Source organism: Xyrauchen texanus, chromosome 22 (assembly GCF_025860055.1).
Source record: "Xyrauchen texanus isolate HMW12.3.18 chromosome 22, RBS_HiC_50CHRs, whole genome shotgun sequence".
Classification (NCBI taxonomy): Eukaryota; Metazoa; Chordata; class Actinopteri; order Cypriniformes; family Catostomidae; genus Xyrauchen; species Xyrauchen texanus.
This window is the reverse complement of record NC_068297.1, coordinates 41,789,995-41,813,087: the sequence shown is the minus strand read 5'-3', so window position 1 is coordinate 41,813,087 and position 23,093 is coordinate 41,789,995. Positions and strand designations below refer to the sequence as shown.

Genomic DNA, 23,093 nt, shown 5'->3' with positions numbered 1-23,093 from the left:
ATGTTTTGACTGTTGGGTTATATATTGTAGATTATGACAAAAGTGTTGATACCACTAATATAAATTATTAACAAAGTGAATTATTTCTAACTAAAAAGAAAATAAATCCTGACAGTCAGTTTTGCTCCTAAATATCCAAAGGGATGTTGAGTAACGAAATAAATGTAACATGATTACTCATTTAAAATACAAAATATTAGTAACTGTATTCCACTACAGTACTGTTGGTAATCATGACAAACAAAAACTCTTTCGCAAATAATTTTTAAATATGAATACTTAAGAGACCCAATTCACTTAAAAAAAAAAAAAAAAAAACAGTTATTAAAACCTTAAAACATGGTTTAGATTTTATGTTGATCATAAAAATACATAAAATCAACTAATATTGATTTTATGTATATTTATTTTAACAAATAAAATATGACATTATTGAGGAACTTGACTTTAAAAAAAAAAATATATATATATATATATATATATATATATATATATATACTTTGATTTTTCAGAGAATGTATTGTTAAAAGTGTGTTTGTCTTACTGTACAGATATTTTTCACTTCTTTATAGTCAAAACATGTGAAAAAAATCTGTGCTGAAAAAGTAATCCAAGTATATAGATTACGTTTCCTTGCGTTGTCTAACGGAATGCGTCACAAATGACATTTTACAACATGTATTGTGTAATCTGTACTGGAATACATTTTAAAAGTAACCCTCCCAACCCTGGAGTCGAGTCATTTTTAAACGCTTTGCTTTCGGTTCGGACGAATCGTTCAAATGTATCGGCTCACATAAATGACTCGTTCTCGATACGGAAATCACAATCAGCGTCATATAACGGGTCTGTGAGTTTGATCTGACTGGGCGATGGCTCTGGCCGATAGCCCACACCGTGGAGCTGGATTTGCAAAACTCTACTGCGTTTTATTGCATTTAACTCCATGCGCGTAAAAGACGCTCGAGAGCGGCATATTGACGTCAGAGGAGCGTCCATCTGTGCGTCTTTACTGTAATTGCGATGTGCTGCTGATTCTCCTCAGATCCTCGATTTAACGCGTCTCCTTGAGCGAATGCTGCAGTTAAACCTTTAGTCGAAGATGAAGTGCTGTTTGTTTGTAATGTAGCAGAGCGGTGTGTGTATAACATAGATCAGAAATAGTTTGATGTGTTACTGTAATGATCACCTGTGATATTACCAAATAATCTAAGCGTTTTATACTTTAGATATGCCATAAGGAGGTGATTTCTGTGCTGCTAAAGCATTTTAATTTTCTCTTTTATGTTTACATCCTGTCCATCTATAATGCTGGTTCATATATATTGACAGAGTTTGGGCTGGGGGTCAGTGTGTGTTTGGACACCTCAGCCACCCATAGAGACTGTGTTGATATTTTACATTTGGAAGACAATTTACTAACTGTACATTATTATTATTATTATTAAATGATTACTGTTTTTATCAGAATGTTTTTCCTGGGGTTCGAACCCCTGATCCTTGTGTTGCTAGCGCCATGCTTTACCAGCTGAGTTGGAGGAGCTCCTGATATTGTGTGTTTTTACGTGTCCATGGCCCTGTCCTGCTGTGGGACGTCTCTCCATCACGGTTCCTCTCCGAGGAGAATCGCCCAGAGTTCAGGCATCAGGACTTGTGTGAATCAGCCGTGTCCCAGTTCATCATCTGTGGGGTTCAGGATGCTGCAGACTGCTGTGAGTTTGGAGGGAGTGGAGGAGAGAGATGAGGAACCGGAGGATGAAGGTGAAGATCTGAGGGATGGTGGGATTCCCTTCATCATTAATCGGGGTGGTCTGCCTGTGAACGAGGAGACGTGGGAGCAGATGTGGAGGCACATCGCCCGGATCCATCCAGATGGAGAGGAAGTGGGGAAGAGGATACGAGGAACCTGTGAGCTGCCCAAAGTATGACTTCTGAGTTCTGCCTTTAATCCCTTTATTTGAAGGAATAATTCACCCCCCAAAAATTCTGCCTTAATTTTCTCTCTGTCCCAAACCAGAATGACTTTCTTCCTCTGAACACAAAAGGAGAAAGTTTGAAGACTTTTCATGCAGATATTTTCCATACAAATACAATTCATAGCGACCACAACTGTCAAGATCCAAAAAGGACCAAAAACACCATAAAAGTAGTGCATGTGACTCGTGCGCTATATTCCGAGTCTTCTGACGTCCTACAATAACTGAGTGAGGAGCAGACCCAAATTGAAGTTGTTGTTCACTGAAAGTCCTCCCGTCAAAGGTCTCGGGTCTCATTTGTGATCATGTTCAATACAAATCTGGCTTTTAAAATGTGTTGCACCTGGTTTGACGCCAAGCAGCATTGGTTTTCATGTGTGTTGCCACCCCTATGTGGTATGCCTGTTCATACATGTTTAATTGAAAATATGATTTGAAAGATGCAAATTGACATTCAATTTAAGTTCCTTGGAATATAGCACACGAGTCATACAGAGTTCTTTAAGGATACTTTTATTATTGGTGTTTTGGGGGGTTGTTGTTATGGATGTGGAGCATTTGATGTATTATTTTAAATAATTAATAAGGTTTATTCATAATTAACCATATTATTTATTGTTTTTATTTAAATTAATGTATTATTTTTATTATTAATATCTTCATAAAATTGCAGTGTAACTGCTCACTATCCCACTCATTACTAGACTTCTTAACAAATACATAAACAAGGAGACATGATTTAATTATTGATTATTTAACATTATTGATTTAAGTTTAAATTATTTTATTAGTAAGACGAGAAGTAGGAAAATGACACAATACCAGGATGACCAGCGAAATATCACTTTGTCAGAATGTTTGATGCGGTGGTTGACCAATCACAATCGGGTATTCCAGAGAGCTGTGCAATAAGAACTGTTGTTGTATGGAAAAGAGCTGCATGAAGATTATTTTTGTCTTTCACAGAAAGCATCACAGGTTACAAACAGGTTTGGAACAGAATGAGGGTTGGTACATGATGACAGATTTTATTATTTTTGATTGAATTATTCCATTAATATAAGTTAATCTCATTAATAATGTTGATTACCACACAAATGTATTTCGACTCGTTCCCCCTTTTCTTTAAAAAAGCACAAATGTGTGTTCCAGTGAGACACTTCCAATGGAAGTCAATGGGGTTTAATCTGTAAACATTCAAATACTCACTGTTTCAGAAGTTTAGACACAAGACATAAACAATAAATAACAATTTAAACAACTTTACAGCTCAAATATAAATATGTTTAACAGTAGAATTAATGTAAGTGCTTTTATAAAATAATAATCTTCACATTTCTGCCTTTAAACCTCAAAAATTGACCCCATTGACTTCTATTGTAGGTGCCTCACTGGAACACCAATTAAAAAAAAAATAATCATGTTTTTTGTGGTTATCAACATTATGCTACAAATGCTGTAATTTCACTTGAAATACTCCAAACATATGTATAGGGTGATCAACACTTTAGAGGAAATCGAAATATCTGTGGATGAATTGTTGTGGCGGATATATCAGTCTAACTCTTTTTGAACTCCACAGATTCCAACACCAAGTGTGCCTATATTCCAGCTGAACACCAGTATTCCCCAGCGCCTGGAAGCCATACAGAGATACATCAGGGACTTGCAGTATCCTTTTACTCTGATCATGCTCAATATACTCACAGTTTCAATGCTATTCAGTCTGCAGGAATTTGCACAGTTATTGCATCCTATATAGTTTAAATGAGACAACTCTGCAGCCCATGATTTTCCTGGTAAATGTATCAGCTGAAAGGAACAGTTCATCCAGAAATGATCATTTTGTCATCATTTTCTCATTTAATTCCACATTGCCACTCTGACAGATGATGTGTCAAAAGTCAGTAAAAGCAAGTAAAACCTGTCATTATACACAAAGAAATACAACATTTGGTACATCAAATATTTAAAAGGTTTACAATTGATAGTATCACTAAGATTATTCTGGTTTATGAAAATCACGTTCAAAGGACATGTAAACGTGTAAAAACATTTTTCATCCCATTATAAAATTGCAAATTATAAAATATTGTTACAATAAATGAAACAAAGTAAAATTTAAAATAAATATCCATCCATCCATCCATCTTCAACCGCTGAAGTCGGGTCGCGGGGGCAGCAGCTCCAGCAAGGGGCCCCAAACTTCCCTATCCCAAGCCACATTAACCAGCTCTGACTGGGGACTGGGGGACCCCGAGGCATTCCCAGGCCAGTGTGGAGATGTAATCTCTCCACCTAGTCCTGGGTCTTCCCCGAGGCCTCCTTCCAGCTGGACGTGCCTGAAACACCTCCCTAGGGAGGCGGCCAGGGGGCATCCTTACCAGATGCCCAAACCACCTCAACTGGCTCCTTTCTACGCAAAGGAGCAGCAGTTTTTATCCGAGATCCTCACGGATGACTGAGCTCTTCACCCTATCTCTAATGGAGAAGCCTGCCACCCTTCTCAGGAAACCCATTTCGGCCTCTTGTACTCGCGACCTAGTTCTTTCATTCATGACCCAGCCTTCATGACCAGAGGTGAGGGTAAGAATGAAAATTGACTGGTAGATTGAGAGCTTTGCCTTACAACTTAGCTCTCTTTTCGTGACAACGGTGCGATAGAGCGAGTGCAATTCCGCCCCCGCTGCCCCGATTCTCTGGCCAACCTCCCACTCCATTGTCCCCTCACTCGTGAACAAGACCCTGAGGTACTTGAACTCCTTCACTTGGAGCAATACCTCCTTCCCTACCTGGAGTACGCACTCCATCGGTTTCCTGCTGAGAACCATGGCCTCAGATTTAGAGGTGCTAATCCTCATCCTACCCGCTTCACACTCAACTGCAAAGCGATCCATTGAGAGCTGAAGGTCACGGACCGATGAGGACACAAAGACCACATCATCTGCAAAAAGCCGCGATGAGATCCCCAGCTCACTGAACCACACCCCGTCCCTTCCCCACCCCGACTATGCCTCGATATCCTGTCCATGGATATCACAAACAGGACTGGTGACAAAGCGCATCCCTGGCTGAGACCAACCCCCACATGGAACGAATTCTACTTCGTGCCGAGGACCCGGACAAAGCTCTCGCTTTGGACATACAGGGATTGGATCGCCCTAAGAATTGACCCCCCCACCCCGTACTTCCGCAGCACCTCCCACAGTATCTCCCGGGGGACCCGGTTATACGCCTTCTCCAGATCCACAAAACATGTGTAGATCAGATGGGCATACTCCCAGGCCCCTTCCAGGATCCTTGCGAGAGTAAAGATCTGGTTTACCTCTTCGAACCTCTTCAATCCGAGGTTCGAAAATCGTGCAAACCCTCCTCTCCAGCACCTTGGAGTAAACTTCACCAGGCAGGCTGAGAAGTGTGATACCCCTGTTGGCACACACTCTCTGGTCCCCCTTTTTGAAGAGGGGAACCACCACCCCGTTCTGCCACTCCTTGGGCACAGTCCCAGATTTCCACGCAAAGTTGAAGAGGCATGTCATCCATGACACCGCCTCCACATCCAAAGCTTTCAGCATTTCTGGTCGGATCTCATCACTCAACTCCGCCACTGCGGAGTTGTTTGACTACCTCAGTGACCTCCCCCAGGGAAATTTAATTTGATCCCATCAGCCTCCGGCTCTGCCTCTAGCATAGAGGGCTTGTTGGGATTTAGGAGCTCTTCAAAGTGTTCCTTCCACCGCCCAATAACAACCTCGGTTGAGGTCAACAGCATCCCATCTTTGCTGTATACAGCTTGGATGGTTCCCCGTTTCCCCCTCCTAAGGTGACGGACGGTTTTCCAGAAGCAATTTGGTGCTGACTGAAAGTCCTCCTCCATGGCTTCCCTGAACTTTTCCCACACCCACTGCTTTGCCTCCCTCACAGCAGAGGCCGCAGCCCTTCTGGCCTGTCGGTACCTTGCAACTACTTCCGGAGACCTCCGGGACAACATATCCCGGAAGGCCTCTTTTTTTAGTCGGACGGCTTCCCTGACCACCAGTGTCCACCACTGTGTTCGAGGGTTACCACCCCTTGAGGAACCCAAGACCTTGGGGCCACAGCTCTCCACCGCGGCTTCGGCAGTGGAAGCCTTGAACATTGCCCACTCCAGTTCAATGTCCCCAACCTCTGCAGGGATGCCTGAAAAGCTCTGCGGACAAGGGCCTCCTCCAAATGTTCTCAGTTCACCCGCACTACTCGCTTGGGCTTCCCAGGTCTGTCCAGAATCTTTCCCCACCCACTGACCCAACTCACCACCAGATGGTGATCGGTTGACAGCTCTGCCCCTCTCTTCACCCGAGTGTCCAAAACTTATGGCCTCAGATCCGACAACACAATTACAAAATCGATCATCGACCTTCGGCCTAGGCTGCTCTGGTACCACGTACACTTATGAGCATCCTTATGTTAGAACATGGTGTTTGTTATAGATAATCCATGACTAGCACAGGAGTCTAACAACAAACATCCACTCGGGTTCAGATTGGGGAGGCCGATTCTCCCAATCACACCTCTCCAGATGTCCTGTCATTTCCCACTTGCGTGTTGAAGTCACCCAGTATCATTATGGAGTGCCCAACTGGGGCCCTATTCAGGACTCCATTCAGGGTCTCCAAGAAGGCCGAATACTCAGAACTGCTGTTCGATGCATATGCACAAACAACAGTCAGAGTCACGAAGGGGTCGAAGGTTTCACTCCGGGTCGCCCGGGGTTGGAGCGGCTGTTGTCCGCCAGAGTGTGGAGGAGTGTTCGAGGACCACGCGACGGTACATCAGAGAACCGGTGAGTGAGCTTTTCTCTCTCTCTCTCTCTCTCTCTCTCTCTTTTGCACCGTGTTGGCCTTTTCCCTCGCCTATTTGTTTTGTTGTTGTTTTCTTCCCCTGCTGTCTCCTCCCAGGGCGAGGAAGGCGGGGATGACCATGCGGGACGCAAGATACACCCCGCCCCAGGGATGGGGGGGGTGTACGTCATGCCGGTGGCATGAGATAACGGCGGGAGGAGTGTGGAGCAGAGGGGGGCGGGGCCGGGTCGGAATACCGTGCGCCCGGGCCCCAATCGGCCTGATGAGGCGCGCGAGGGATAAAGCCAGCCGGTGACGATGGTTCGAGAGAGAGAGAATTACGGGCATGTCCGTCATATGTGTTTATGTTTGTGCTTTTGGTTGGAGTTTAATTAAATTATCATTTATGTTGACAAGCCGGTTCTTGCCTCCTCCTTGCCCATCATTAACTGTGTTACACTCAGTAATCTAGACAAGCATGGTCAAATATAAGAGAGTTTTGATTTGTCTTAGTTGATCATCATTATTTTGATGACTTTAATATTATTCTAAAATGTGACATTATTAATAAAGAATGATTTGGTGCATCTAAACTTCTGAAGTAGTGGAATGTTTCTCTCTTTCTTCTCAGTTGTTTTTATTGAGTTTGGGGATTAGTGTGGTGACTGAAATGATGTATTACATTATTTGTGTTGTGTACTTAACAGTGTTTCTCAGATACAATCACACTGGAACACAGTTTTTTGAGATTAAGAAAACCAGGCCACTCACAGCGTAAGACCAGTCCACACGTTTTATTTCATGTTTTAATAGTTTCATCTTTAACTTTCACACTGTCAGTCTCAGAATGATGTTGTGTCCTTTGAACGGCATTTAAACACAAAGAAAACACAGGAAACAGATGAGTATGATGTCACTTAAATCATGACATCTGATCAAGCCAATCACATTTTGAAAGCATGGGCTGTTTACACAGGACACATTCTTGGATTCAATAACAGCCACAAAACAAAACAACAATAAAACAAAATGCACAAATTGTATGCCAGCGTAAGGTAGTTGGACTATATTTTGGTGGGAATTAAATTTGTAAAGTTTTTGAAATGAAATGCTCGACTCCTGGTGCTAAGGCTAATGTCATAAATACACACAATTAAATCATATTTTCACACTTTGATTGGATTGGGCTTGATTGGAAATGACGGCTGATAAAAAGTGATTTTTCTTTGTTTTGTTTCATATTTCATCTCAAGCATGCTCTTCACTGACACGTTTGTCCACTTGATTAACAAGTACACTAACTTTTGAACAAACGTTATTTGGGGCAAAATTGTTTGGTGTGCTGGAAATGACACCATCATTTTTTCACCTATTGATAGAAATAATTTTCACACAATACATTTTGAAATGGTTTATATTATTTCACTCTTTTAGATATTGAAACATTCTTATTCTTATAGTCGATTTTCATAGTTTAATATTGAAAGTCTGGGTCTGGGACAAGGTGAAATCTATTCATAAAAGACATTTGAAAAGTACCAGAAATAAATGACCTTGTGAAAAGTCAGTTTTAATAAGATCTTCAAATAACAAAGAAAAAAGCACAATTCTGTTTGTTTGAATAAAAATCAACCTCCAAAGTTGAAGCAACACCCATGACTGTTTTGCTGAAATTATCTTGTCATCAGCACATGATCTCATATCCGCTCATTTGATCATTTCCTCTGATTCGTCCTTCAGATTAATGGACATTGCCAAGGACATGACGAGAGAATCTCTACCAATCAAATGTTTGGAAGCCGTAATCCTCGGAATGTATCCTTCACTTCAGAGATCCTGTTTTAAAGTGTTAATCGTGATGAACTTGTGTATGTTGCTGATAATGTTTAAATCACATTCAGAACCCAGTTCAGTTTCAAGAATGTTCTAATGATGTTTGTGTAACTGTGGGTGTCCTGGTGATGTTTGTTTGTGTAAATAGTTGTTTCTTTCTACTTATAAGTTTTTTATGGCTGTTTTTGGTACTTTATTGCACAATAAACTGCATGTGGAAATGTGCCAATTATAGGCTAATAATAATAATAATAACAACAACAATTCAATACTTGCAAAGATGGTTTTAAGGGGGCCTAAAAATTAGACGGATTAGCAATATCTGCTAAAAAGGAAAGTTGTCTCAGAGGTGGAGCAAGTTATTACGTTTTGCTAAAAGATTATCAAACTCTTTTTTTTCTTTGGAACATAGAACATGCACTACGATAGGGTCAATTTTGTTGACTTTAAAGGTGAAAAATATCATTTATGTTTTCAAACTGTTTACTGGAACACTCCCATCTTGACTATATGCCATATATGACTTTTGACCCTTAACCCCAGTAACCGGTCAGTTACCTCACTAACAGCATGCCGGCGGTCGAGCGGTTTCCTCTCAGCTTTAAGACGCAGTTCTCAGGGAGTCATTTCTGTCACATCGTGCTGGCCGTGCACAGCGGCGGGCGCTTCGGCGCTCTTGGAATCAGCCGGCGCGAGGACCTGATGTACAAACCACTGGAGTATAAAACACTTTCTGACCTTGTGCAGGAGTTCCGTGTGGCCTATCAGGGCTACTGGCACACGCTGAGCAAGGTGAAGATCGGTCATTATGTGTCACATGACCCTCACAGCGTGGAGCAGATCGAGTGGAAGCATTCAGTGCTGGACGTGGACAAACTGTCCGCAGAAGAGCTGAAGAAAGAGCTGGAGAGACACACTCGCGATATGAGACTAAAGGTAACGCATGATACGCTTACAATTCCATGATATTACTACTGACAATACCAAAACATGCATCGTTTTGACATGTGTTGTGTGTAATCTGATTACAAAGTAATTACAGGAATCAAATATCTATTTAGTCAAAAGTAGTGTAAAACATTACATTTTAAATCCTTGTAATCAGATTACAGCTGCTGACTTTTAAGTACATGGTTCACGCATTTCCAAAATATTTTGTAGAATACATTTGAAACATGAATTGAGACATGCATATCAGAACTTCAGCGATGTAGAAAGTGATATGTAGATTTGCTTGTGATGTAAAGGACCACGGTATGAGTTCAGAAGAGCACGCAAATCAACACAAGAGCTGAAAGTGTCATAGAAGCAGCACAAAATGACGTGGTTGTGCTTTTCATCTCATATTTGCTTTTATGTTCTTCTCACATATTTACATTATTCAACACAAATCAATATTTTGTGTTCTTGTATTACTAAACTCCTTCATACATGATCACTCTAAACACCATGTCAGGTTTATTTTATGATAACATACTGGCTGACTGTATATTATCCCTTATCTAAACCCTCATCCTCAACAATATTAGTTAGCTGGCAGGGTCACAAGATTTGCAAGGGCGTCAACACAGCGCTTAACCCCAGCATCAAACACTGCTTTAACGCGGTTACTCACCTCAATCCGGGTGGTGGAGGACAAGTCTCAGTGTCCTCAACTTCTGAGACGGTCAATCGGCGCATCTTATCACGTGACTCGTTGTGCATGACACCGCGGAGACTCACAGCATGTGGAGGCTCATGCTACTCTCCACGATCCACACACAACCCACCACACGCCCCATTGAGAGAACCACTAATCACGACCATGAGGAGTTTACCCCATGTGACTCTACCCTCCCTAGCAACCGGCCAATTTAGTTGCTAAGGAGATCTGACTGGAGTCACTCAGCACCCCCTGAATTCAAACTCGTGACTCCAGGTGTGATAGTCAGCGTCAATACTCACTGAGATACCCAGACCCCCGTACGGTTGGCTTTTAACTAATAGATTAGACTTGACATCCGTCTGTGGTAATACAATTTCAAAGGATGCAAAGTACTTTGTTTTGTAAAAGGTCCTTTATCCATCACTTGATCATTGAAACGGAATCGGTGTTGTGTATGCGTGCAACAGTGTAAAGACCCCGGACACATCACAAAGCTTCCGCCATGTTCTAATCAATGAACTCACACATAGCTGAATTAAAAGTCTAACGTCAAAATTGTTAAATGCGTTTCATTCATTTTGACTGCTGTAATATATAGATATATTGTTTTATTGATTGACAGTGGACTAAATGAGCTGTTTATGTTTCAGATTGGTAAAACTACTCCTCCATCGCCCACTAAAGACAGGAGGAAGGATGTCGGTTCTCCTCTGAGGAACCCCAGGAGCCCTATGCGCAAGAACAGCGACAGACGGTACATTCATTGGTGTTGTCCTCAAAGAAACACAACAGATTCATTGATACAGTAACTACAGTAGCTCAATTTACTAAGATCTCAAATAACAGGGGCTAATTTGCTTGTGCAATGTATGAAATTGTGTGCGCGTGTCGTGGGCGTTCTGCGGGTGATTTACTAATAAAAATTGCACAAATAACTACACGTGCAAATATGTTGGACACACTCAGCAAAAGGATGCTTTTGCATGTGGTAAAGTTAACTGCGTACGAGAGAAACGGGAAGCTGCGCGGTACAGAACTTGCACTCTCTGCTGGTTTCAGGGGATCAAGACGAAACCTGTTCAGCATACATACATCGGCCTGCTTCGTATACTGGAAAGAACCACTACTTAAAATATTTTGCAATATTTCGGCAGTTATAAACTATATTTAAAACAATAAATTACAACATCATTTGGGCAAAAATTTTAAGTAGGATTATGATGTTATCAGATATCCAGTTTTAAAATAATCAAATAGTTTTTGTTCATGAGTATTCATTTCATTTCACATTAATGTGTGTCAATAAAGGGTGTTCAACATATTAGCTGTTCTCAAAGTCTCCTTTTTATTAAAAATGACGGCATGATGCACAGTGCAAATCATTTTTTAATTAATATTGATTTGCTCATAGTTTCAGATTCTGAAATTACTTTCAGACTTGATAAATCACTGCGGTTGCAGTTTGATTAATATGTATCTACACCGCCCTTTAAAATGTGCATTTGGAGGCATGTCTCTAAATTGCATATTCATTTCAGGGAAACCTGCAAAAATTGCCAAGACATGTTATTTTGTGCATCTGAAAGACGCAATCTTTACAAGACTATATTAGTAGATCAGCTCTGACCTTCAAAAGATCTGGAAACTATTAAATGTCTCATTTATTTTGACTTCCGGTTATGGCGGTGGTGTGATAAGTCGCAGATTTCAACCCTCGTGCATTAGGCTAGAATCAATCCTTCTAAACCCACTTAAGATACTTAATTTAAGTTGGTGGAATAGCTAAAGCGATTACTAAAACAATGCCGTCGAAGATCAAAAATAAGATCAAAAGATCAAAAATCAAAAGGGAGATTGGAAGCGGAATCACAAAGTATGCCATCCGAACCTGAAAGCCTGAGCGAGCACGAAGAGACGGAGGATGAAGTGGGGGAGGCCTCAAACGAGAATCTTAGTAACGCGGAGATGATGAAGGCCTTTAAAGCAATGGAAAGACAAGTAAGCGGCAAGGTGGATGAAATTCTTTCGGCGGTCGTGGATGTCAAAGAGAGGTTGACAGAGACGGAGGAACGAATTTCAGGGACAGAGGACGAAATCGTCCAACTGAAGGTCAGAAATGATACGCTGGAAAAACAGATGAAATCAATGGCTGATAAGGTAATTGACTTTGAGAACAGAAGTAGGAGGAATAATCTTAGGTTGGTTGGCTTGCCGGAGAAAGAGGAGGGATTGGATGCGTGTGCTTTTCTGGAAAAGTTTCTACCAGAGACTTTGGAGTTGGGAGAAAGCGTTACGCCATTGATAATAGAGAGAGCTCATCGAATACCCAGCTCAGGTCAAAAAAATGGACAAGATGGTAAAGTGCAGCCGAGGACTGTCATAATGAAGTTCCTCAATTTCAAACAGAAGAATCAGGTTCTAAAGGCTGCAAAGAGTAAGGGAGCAATTGCATACAAAGGTTCCAATCTTCGTTTTTTTTCCGGATTTGTCAGCAGAGCTTCACAGGCAACAAAGAAAGTACGATGCTATCTGTCAAAAATTGCGTGACAAAGGAATCTTTCCTGCTCGATTGCTTCTTACACATGGAGACCATACTGTAATTATGAACAGCCCAGAAGAAGTGGAGAAATTTATGCAGCAGGTCGAGGACAAGTGAACTGAGGTACCGAGTCCAGAAGAAATGGATAAAGGAATGCAACAAATTGAGAACAAGTAAACTGAGGTATTAATGCGAGGTACTGAGGACTAAATGTAAAATTGTAGTTTATTTTCTTTGTCGGTAAGTTGTAGCCTATATTCGTCCAAAGTAGATATTTAATTTTGTTTTAATAAGGGTAACAAGCTAATTATTAGATGTTTAATTTAATTCATTTAAGGTTCAGAAGAGGGCGCTTTTGCTATAATATTTGAAAAAAGAAATGACACAAAGTGAAAGTTTGACTTTATTTTAAGATAATAGTTTGAAGATATTATGTTAATATAATGTGTATATTTGGAAAGATGTTACTTGGAGATATAAGAATGACAGATTGTCAGCGTATTTCTTGTATTTTTTTTCTTCTTTTTTTTCTTTGAGGTAATAGTATTTTATGGGACAAGTCATGGCTTGGTTAAAATATGTGGGTATAAAAATGGATAAGAAGGTTGAAACTGTAATGATGGATAGAGGTGTTGGTGTTCATTTTTTTTTGAACAACAGAACAAATAGGAGAAGACCATTTTAAGAAGTCGAGTGTAGGGAAGGGGGTTACTGATACAGATGGTATCAGTGAAGCATGGAAAATGCTGGGGTAAGTTCATATTTTATGTTATTAGTTTTGTTTTAGTTATTTTAGGTTTGGCCTCTTATATTTTGGCAAATATATGGTTCAAGGTAATGAGGATGGTTAAAACAAAAAATGGCACAGACAGGAGGGATTAAGTTTCTATCATGGAATTGCAGGGGCTGGGGAAACTAAAAAGATTAAACAGGTGATGACTAGAATTAAGCAGATACAGGCGAATGTGGTATTCTTGCAAGAGTCGCACATGACTAAGGAGGAAGTGATCAAAATTGAAAGAAGGTGGCAAGGACAGGTATTTTCGGCATGTTTTACTACACAAGCCAGAGGGGTAATTACATTAATACATAAAGCTGTGCCATTTCAAGTAAATAATGTTATTAAGGACCCAGCGGGCAGATTTGTGATTATTCAAGGAAGATTGGTAATAGAGATAATACATTTACTAAATATCTATGGCCCTAATAAGGATGACTCTAAATTTTATAGCAACATATTTCTGATGGTGGCTTCATTATCAGGTCAGGTTATAATGGCGGGGGATATGAATTGTACACTTGATCCAGGAAAAGATAGATCTACGGGAGTTGATACCGCACAAAACAGATTCTACATTTCATAGGAGAGCTTAATCTAGTGGATATATGGAGGCATCTTAATCCAAAACAGACTGCATATTCATGCTATTCGGCAACACACCAAACTTACTCTAGAATAGACTACTTTCTTGTGTCAGCCCAATTGCTTTCAAAATGTATAGATTGTCATTACCTTAGTATTGTCATTTCTGATCATGCACCAGTATCTTTGTCGTATGTCGATTCAAAATTAGTTAAAGATCCCCCTAAATGGCGATTCCAGCAAAGTTGGCTTAAAGATGCGTCATTTGTAGAGTTCTTGGGTAATCAAATTGACAATTACTTTGAAACAAATCAATTGGAAACTTCAGCAGGAATTCGGTGGGAGGCATTTAAATGTTTTATTAGGGGACAAATTATTAGTTTTTGTAGCTCTAAAAGTAAAAAATCTAGACAGGAGTTACAAGATTTGGAAAAAGAGATTAAAGAGCTGGAAAATGAAGTATATCATAGCGATTCGATATGTGCAAATAAACATAAACAGCTATTAATGCTTCGATCTAAATATAATACACTTTCTGCAAATAAAACTGTAGCTAAGTTATTAAAGCTAAAACAAACATTTTATGATCAAGGCGAAAAGACAGGTAAAGTGTTGGCATGGCAAATTAAAAAAAAGCAAATGGAGAGGGCTGTAGATTCGATTGAAGAGTCAGATGGTAATATCATTGTTGACCCACAAGAAATTCATAATTTATTTAGATCATATTATATGAAACTATACAATTCTGAATGTACTTCAGGTTCAGAAATACAAAAAACTTTTTTGGATAATTTGGAGTTACCTAGTATCCCAGAAGAACATAATGATGAAATAGGAAAAGACATTAGTTTACAAGAGGTGGTAGTGGCGATCGATCTGATGAAAGCGGGGAGGGCGGCGGGACCTGATGGTCTCCCCATAGATATATATAAAAAATTTTAAGATAAATTAGTAAGACCTATGTTAGACATGCTAGTAGAAGCCTTTGCGGAGAATAAACTTCCTATGTCTTTGAATGAAGCTATAATTACCTTATTACCTAAACCAGGAAAACCTAACAATAAATGTGAAAATTTTCGACCTATAAGTTTACTCAACTCAGACACTAAAATCCTGAGCAAAATATTGGCAAGAAGATTAGAAACTGTAGCATCTTACGTCATTGGGATGGATCAGAATGGTTTTATGATAAATAGACAAGGATGTCATAATGTAAGAAGAGTGCTAAATATCCTGCATCAACAAAAGGGGGAAAAAGATACTGCATTACTAGCACTAGATGCAGAAAAGGCATTCGACAGGGTGGAATGGGATTTTCTGTTTGATGTTTTAATTCGGTTTGGATTTGGAGATAAATACTGCAAATGGGTTAAATTGTTGTACCAGAATCCTTCCACAGAGGTCTTAACTAATAATTTTATATCAAAATCATTTAATATTTCTAGGGGATGTAGACAGGGATCGCCTCTTTCCCCTCTCCTTTTTCTGATGGCTATTGAACCCTTGGCAGTTGCTATCAGAAAAGAAAGGGATATAAAAGGTATAGAAATGTTTGGCAGTGAACATAAAATAGCGCTATTTGCTGACGACGTTATATTATTTTTAAAGAAATTAGACTCAACCATTCCGGCTTTAATTCAAATCATAGAGACATTTGGGAAAATCTCAGGGTATCGGATCAATAATTCAAAATCTTCAGTTATGTTGCTGAATGAAGACGAAAGGAAAAGTTCTATCAGTAAGGTAGATATGTTTAATAATGTGGAAATGTTCACATATTTGGGAATTAAAATTACTCCAAAACTGGAAGACATAGTAACAAAGAATTATAATTCAATTTTTGAGAATACAGTGACGCTGGTTGAAAGATGGGCTTCTTTACCGTTGTCTTTAATAGGAAGAATTAATATTTTAAAAATGAATATTTTACCTACATTTTTGTACCTATTTCAGAATATTCCGATCACACCTCCTAGTAATCTGTTTTCTAGACTTAAAAAGTTAATTATTAAATTCATATGGAACAATAGAAGATCTAGAATTAGATTATCTCTTTTATATTTGCCATTTGATAGGGGTTATTATACTGCTGCCCAGTTAAGATCTATTATGTTTTTCTTCTCAACATCTAAGGAACAACCCGTATGGGTAGAAATGGAAAAAAACTCTATTCCGAATAAAATACCCTTGGAATCATATTTATATGATTTAGATTGTAAAATTTTACAGAAAATGAAGGGTAATGTTACGAATCCAATGGTTTTAAATATGGTAAGGGTATGGCATGAGACGCAGAGATACTTGAATATCTCCTATACAAGTGAGATATCTTGCTACTTTCCAATATGGGGAAATCCTAAGTTTAGTCCCGGAAAAGTAGATGTAGGTTTTAAGACATGGGCAGAAAAAGGTATTAAAAGTATAAAAGATTTATATAAGGAAGACAATCTTATGTAATTTCAAGAACTGAGTAATACATTTGATATACCTAAAAGTAATTTTTTTAGGTACTTACAGATAAGAAGTTTCATTTTATCATTTCAAAAAAGTAGTGGAAATATACCACCAGTATCAGTCTTGGAAAGAGTAGTCACCAAAGATTGTTATGATAATGGTCAGATTTCACTTCTGTATAATATGTTGGTAGAGGGCTCCCCAGAGTCTTCTAGCTCTCGTTTAGGAGCATGGAGTAAGGATCTTAACGAGGAGATCACACTAGATGAATGGAGTGAGATTTGTCAAGATGCTCAAGTACAAACAGTTAATATAAGATTAAAGGTGTTGCAATATAATTGGCTTATGCGTGTATACATAACTCCAGTATTATCAAACAAATTTAATGAAAATATACCAGATACATGTCCCAAGTGTAATGTTTGTAAAGGTACCTATTTCCATTGTATATGGGAATGTGAAGAAATATCGAAATTCTGGAAAGAAGTGCATAATATGATTGGTAAAATTATAAATGTGAGTCTTCCTTTTGGACCAGGGATTTTTCTACTGCATTTGTATCCTAAGCTTAAGTCAAAGGAATGTATCTTTATTTCTATGTGTATCTTACAAGCTAAACGCCTCATTGCATTACAATGGAAGAATCTAGAACCACCCAGCATAAAAAGGTGGCTCAGGGAGATGGTACTGAATATGTCAGTGGAGAAAATAACATATATTATTAAAGGAAAGGGTAAGACTTTTGAAGATGTTTGGGATCCCTTTAGATCCTTCATAGAGAAGGAGGATAGTGACATGTTTAAAGAGACAATTGAAGATATGTGAGATTATAGGATGTATTTGTATTAGGAGGCCTTAATAGTTTGTATGTATTTTTTTTATTTATTTTTTTTTTTAGTTCATCAGTCTTGAGGATGTGAGTCCTGTACAAATTGAGACATGCTAAGTTGTAATGATGCGAAAGACATCAATATGTGTTTATACTGCATTTTGTATTTTGTATTTTTGTTCCTGGTGTGTGTGTAATATATGTTGTTAAAAAGTTAATAAAAGGAAAAAAAAAAATGTCTCATTTATTTTAACTTAATAAATAAATAAATCATATTTTCATAATCATTTAGTGTTTGTGTGTTTTCACAGGGTGTCAGTAGAGAAGAAACTGGTGCAGACCGGACCTGCTGCTGATGTGAATGGATACCAGATCAGGGTGTGATGTGGGTGATCAGATTTCTGGATGACTTTCAAATCAAAGATTAACTGGTCAGCCAAACTCTGAGAGATTGACGAAATACAGAAGACTGAAACTCAGTTGGACAATTGTGTTCACCTCTAATGAAAAGTATCACACTTCACAGGGAATGTAGTCACAATGGCTTTTATTCAAGAATGTTCAATAACCGCACTTATTTATATTCATTTTAATATTCACTTTTCACATTTAATCTGTAAATATATGGGAATTATCCTTTACCCCATTATTATCCTTAACTCTACTAGAAACTAACCAGACTTTTGTAGAGGCTAGTTTGCAATCCATTTATTAGGTGCCTTTTTATAAACTTTGTTTACACACACGCACACACACACACACACACCCACACAAGTGCATGTTTACTTATATTAATGGGGACATACCATATTGTTTTATATAAAACAAATTATAATAACTAGACTAATCCAAACTCTACACCTAAAAAATTAAATTTTGCATTATTGGAATAATAAAAAGACATTATCATCAGTGGAAATTCCTAAATCGTGGAAATGTTTGGTTGTAACATATGAGCAGCACAGTATAAAGGCACTGAAATAGGGTTATGTAACTGTTAAAATGGGCATCTTTAAAAATATTAGTGTGTGATTGGTGTTCCAATTAAACATATACAGGGTTTAGTCATTATACATGGTGAATGCAGCCCTTAACCAACAACACACATTTCATTTGTTGACATTATTTTACAAATATATAGCATGTTGCTCTACACATTATTATACATATTTAATATTTAAAGTCAACATGAAATCAAAAGAGTCCCAATTACAACAAAAAATAAAAACTTTCCTTTTCATCACATCACCAAGCCCTCGTATTCTTCAGCCACCTGTCATCTAGTGACACGTAACAACACCCTCTAATCAATTCATCATTCGTGAAGTCCCACCCTACATTTATTCTCTTTGAAAATCCTGTTTCACTGAAATACATCACAATACGGAAGTGAAATGGGTTGCAAATGCTGTTTCATGAAAACTTTAGGAGTTTCCTGATCTAGATGTGGAATTTGGCTATAGTTTTTTAGGAATAGGAATTTGTTTTTCTAATTACATCTTAAATATTAGATGATATTTTTATAAAGAAGATATTAAACACAAATGAGTAGACTGTAGACACATTTACATAATGGTCTTGCGTAAAGCCAAACATACTTGGTGTGGGACACGATGAACCTGTGTTTACTCTCTAGGCGAGTATGAATCGCTACAAGTGCAAATATCCGGAGAAACACAGAGGTGTATGGTGCTGTTCAATACTCTTGTTTGTCACCTCTGTCTTTTGGTCATGTTGTTGATCAGTGACGTGAAGCAGAAATCACTCTCTTCTGTTTTGTTGTTTGTTTTCTATTTCTGAGATTAAATGTAGAGTTGATGTATGATGTCACAGCAAAGTTATGTCATTGTTACACTTTCTAGCCACTTTTTGACACTTAAAATAAAATGTACAATTATTACCTTGTATTATTTTATTTTTATTGTTTTTATATATTTTTTGAATAAGAAACATCTTGTTCCTTTCAGTATTCACAGGCTAACATGTATATTTCTTAGGCAATATGCTCAACACATCTGGTTATTTTGCTTCATTCCAAATAGAAATTCAAAACAAAAACCAAAACACCAATGATATATACATAAAGGTGTATCATAAATGCATACAATTGCATTTTGATCAACTTTTGTCAACCCAAAAAAAAAAAATTCTACAGACACGGCGACCGGGGGGGCAGTGGGAACTGCCCAAGGGAGATAATACCCTGTGTGTATTTTCCGCTGTACGGTCCCCTTACGAGCAGACCGTACAGCGGAAAATACACACAGGGGGGAAGTCCACATAGGAGCCCTGACCTGTGGAGCACCTATTCCAGTACAGGGTAGATCTGAGTACCCGCAGTGGATTGGGTTGGCAAATTCCTCCGCTGAATTGCGGACCCAGAGGGCTAGGGAGGAGTCATCCAGGGAGCCGAGTGAGTGGGATCACCTCAGAGAAAAAGCGCATGGTTTTACCTCAACCGAGGGAAAGGGCGCTAGGTGCAAGCGATCCACCCGGATTAGTCCGTCAGCGTGTTACCGAGTTCTACTGGCTCAGACCTGAGAAATCATGGGATGAAACTGACTCTACCCTGAGATTTTATTAGGTGTTGCCCAACCCACTGCTCTGCATATGTCTGGCAGGGAGGTGCCTCTGGCCAGTGCCCATGAGGACGCAACACTCCTTGTTGAGTGTGCTCGGGGGGCACAGCCTGGGTGCGATAGGCCAATGAAATGGCGTCCACCACCCAGTGGGAGAGCCTCTGTTTGGAGACAGCGTTCCCTTTCCGCTGTCCACCAAAGCAGACAAAGAGCTGCTCAGAACGCCTTAAGCTCTGTGTGTGGTCAAAGTAGGTAAGCAAAGCACGTACCAAAGGGGCTGGGTCTGCCTCTTCTTGGGGCAGCACTTGCAGGTTCACTACCTGGTCTCTGAAGAGCATGGTAGGAACCTTAGGCACGTAGCCCGGCCGCGGTATTATGATCACATGTGTGTCTGCCAGACCGAACTCCAGGCAAGTGTCGCTGATAGAGAACGCTTGTAGGTCCCTGACCCTCTTGATGGAGGGTAGCGCGATCAGCAGGGCCGTCTTTAGGGAGAGTTTCCTGAGTCCAACTGATTCTAGCGGCTCGAAGGGGGGTCTCTGAAGGCCCGAGAGGACCATTGGGCGATCCCAGGAGGGGAACAGGCTTGGCCGGGAGGGATTTAACCTCCGGGCACCTCTTAGGAACCTGATAATCAAGTCGTGCTTACCCAAATACTTACTGTCTACTGCATTGTGGTGGGCTGCGATAGCAGCTACATACCCCTTCAAGGTGGACGGGGACAGCCAGCCTCCCCTTCAACCTCTCCTGCAGAAATGACAGCACTGACCTTACTGCGCTCCTTTGTGGGTCTTCGGCCTGAGAAGAACACCAATTCGTGAACAAGGGCCACTTTAAGGCGTAAAGTTGCCTGGTAGAAGGGGCTCTGGCTTGGTTGATTGTGTCTACAACGGCAGGTGGTAGATCAGCTAGATCTCCAGGGGCCAGACGTGGAGGTTCCAGGGGTCTGGGAGCGGATACCAGAATGGAACCGGGGGGGGCGTGGCTATGAGCGGCGCCCTGATTGAACCGATTGAGTAGCCGTGAGGGGGGGACGGAGGTTTACAGTCCAGCCTCGTGCTCACGGCGGCCAGGGAAAGCATAGCGGACATCTGCTAGTCAGCCTCAGAAATGGCGAGCAGACCCGGAGGTGGCAGCTCAGACAAGTCATCGGCATCAGACACCGCTGTGACGCTCTCCGATGCAGCGGTGATGTCGTCATCCAAATCCGGGGGCTCAAGGGAGAATGCCGGTTGGCCACGAGGTGAAGCTCACACATCCCGAGCTCGGACGGAAGCAAGCAAACGTGCTGGGTGGCTGGTGGTTCGTGAGGATTTACCTGGCGAAACCAAGCCTGTCGTCATCCCCAAATCGCCCAAATCGCCGTAATCGCCAGCTGTGTCGTCCTCAGTCCCGTGGGCTGAAGTGGCTTTCTCTCACGAGAAAAGAAAGACCGCAATGTCACACTGAGAACATGAACCATTCATAAAATGCTTCCTGCATGTGATAGCAGCCCAGGCACGCGAGGCAGCTTTTATGACCGTCCGAAGGGGAGAGAAATCAACCGCATCCAGGATCTACACAGAAGCGGAAAGGCATCTTTAAAAAGACGTGTCCTGAAAAGGATGTTCAACACCTGCTGTGTATTGCTCTTTTATGAGTGGGAACTCAAACTCTTTTAGAGGAAATAAATCGTGCCGAGAGAGAGAACGCCAGCTGGAAACACACCGTAGATCCAACAGCAGTGCTTATCGCCAGTAGAGGTGAGTGGAACAGTGGTGAACTTAGCTTGCTGTTGCACAACCGTTCGGCTCAGAAGAAAAATTCTGACTGGCACTCGCTGTCCTGCTTCCCTTTATACCCGTATGTCCAGAGAGGGGCATGCAAATTCTGTCTGCCAACTTGACATTGGCTGTTTATCAGGTTCAGAGGTACATTTGGCGTCCCAGGAAGACCCCTTGTGTCACTTAATTCGTCGAGTGAGTGACAGAAGGGGAACTGATTCATTACACTGAGCTCGAGATGACGTAACTAGCATGACGACACTGTAGGAGATCCAGACAGCCGAATGACGTCACGCCAAACCCCAAAAAAGGAAAATGGACATTTTTGGTTTATGATAGGGGGAAAATATTATATAAATCTTCCATTTGCAGAGGTGCTGTCAGTGATTTTCAATAGAACAAATAAACTGTCTGTCAGATATCTGGGAAATAAATTATGTTTTAAGTTGTTTCTTAAAAAAAACATGAAGACTTTGATTAATTATTTTTATGTAATATCTACAAGTGTTCATTTTTAAATGACTGTATTCTATTCATAAATGTTTGTGTTTTTTGACAGGATATGATTGTTGTTTGCAATATTATGAGTTTTTAATAAGCACTATTTTGACAAATTAAATTGGATGACTAAAATAAATGATGATATTAAAATTGTTATATAATATTTTATCCTATTTTTAAGATTGACTCATTTCAATTTCATAACAAAATTACATCAAATGTAACTGTGTAATGTTTATCAAATAAAAATTTATAAAACGTATTATTTAGTTTTATTTTATTTAATTAAAGATTACTTGTAAATCTTCACATAGACATATTAAAAACTGTTTATCTGAATATATTTATTGAATATTTAAAATGAAGTTAAATATAAAAATCATAAATTAAATCATTTTTAAATTGACAAATAAAAAGACATTATTTAAAACATTTATTTAATAAAAATTTTAAAGTCTAGTTAAATATAAAACAATGCATATAATTTTAAATCAACAAATAATTTGACATATTTAAAACAGGCATTTTTTGTGTGCAAATTTGAACCCTAACTATTGTCACCATGGTAATGTTTTTATAAAGGAAGGTGATATGACCTCCAACAGGACAGAATAATAATACACAAAATGATTACAGCCTACATGATTTTCTTAATTTCATTGCTTGTGTTTGCTGCTGTTTTTATGTGTAAATAATGTTGCGTTTCTCCTCAGCTTTGAAAACAGCCTGTAGGAATTTGAGTGTGTGCATGACTGTGTGTTACATCCATTTTTAATGACTTTTCTTCCACT

The 23,093-nt window shown here is 39.6% G+C and overlaps 1 protein-coding gene across 1 annotated transcript; it reads left to right on the top strand.

Annotated features, from left to right (window-relative positions):
- Positions 1-829: 829 nt before the first annotated feature.
- LOC127662128 (tubulinyl-Tyr carboxypeptidase 1-like) lies at positions 830-19,364 on the top strand. The gene is made up of 7 exons (XM_052153160.1): positions 830-1,922; positions 3,559-3,647; positions 7,514-7,570; positions 8,537-8,611; positions 9,184-9,565; positions 10,925-11,028; positions 17,771-19,364. Exons 1-7 carry the CDS (start codon positions 1,572-1,574, stop codon positions 17,841-17,843), a joined length of 1,131 nt encoding a protein of 376 aa, XP_052009120.1. The 5' UTR covers positions 830-1,571; the 3' UTR covers positions 17,844-19,364.
- The last annotated feature ends 3,729 nt before the right edge of the window (positions 19,365-23,093 follow it).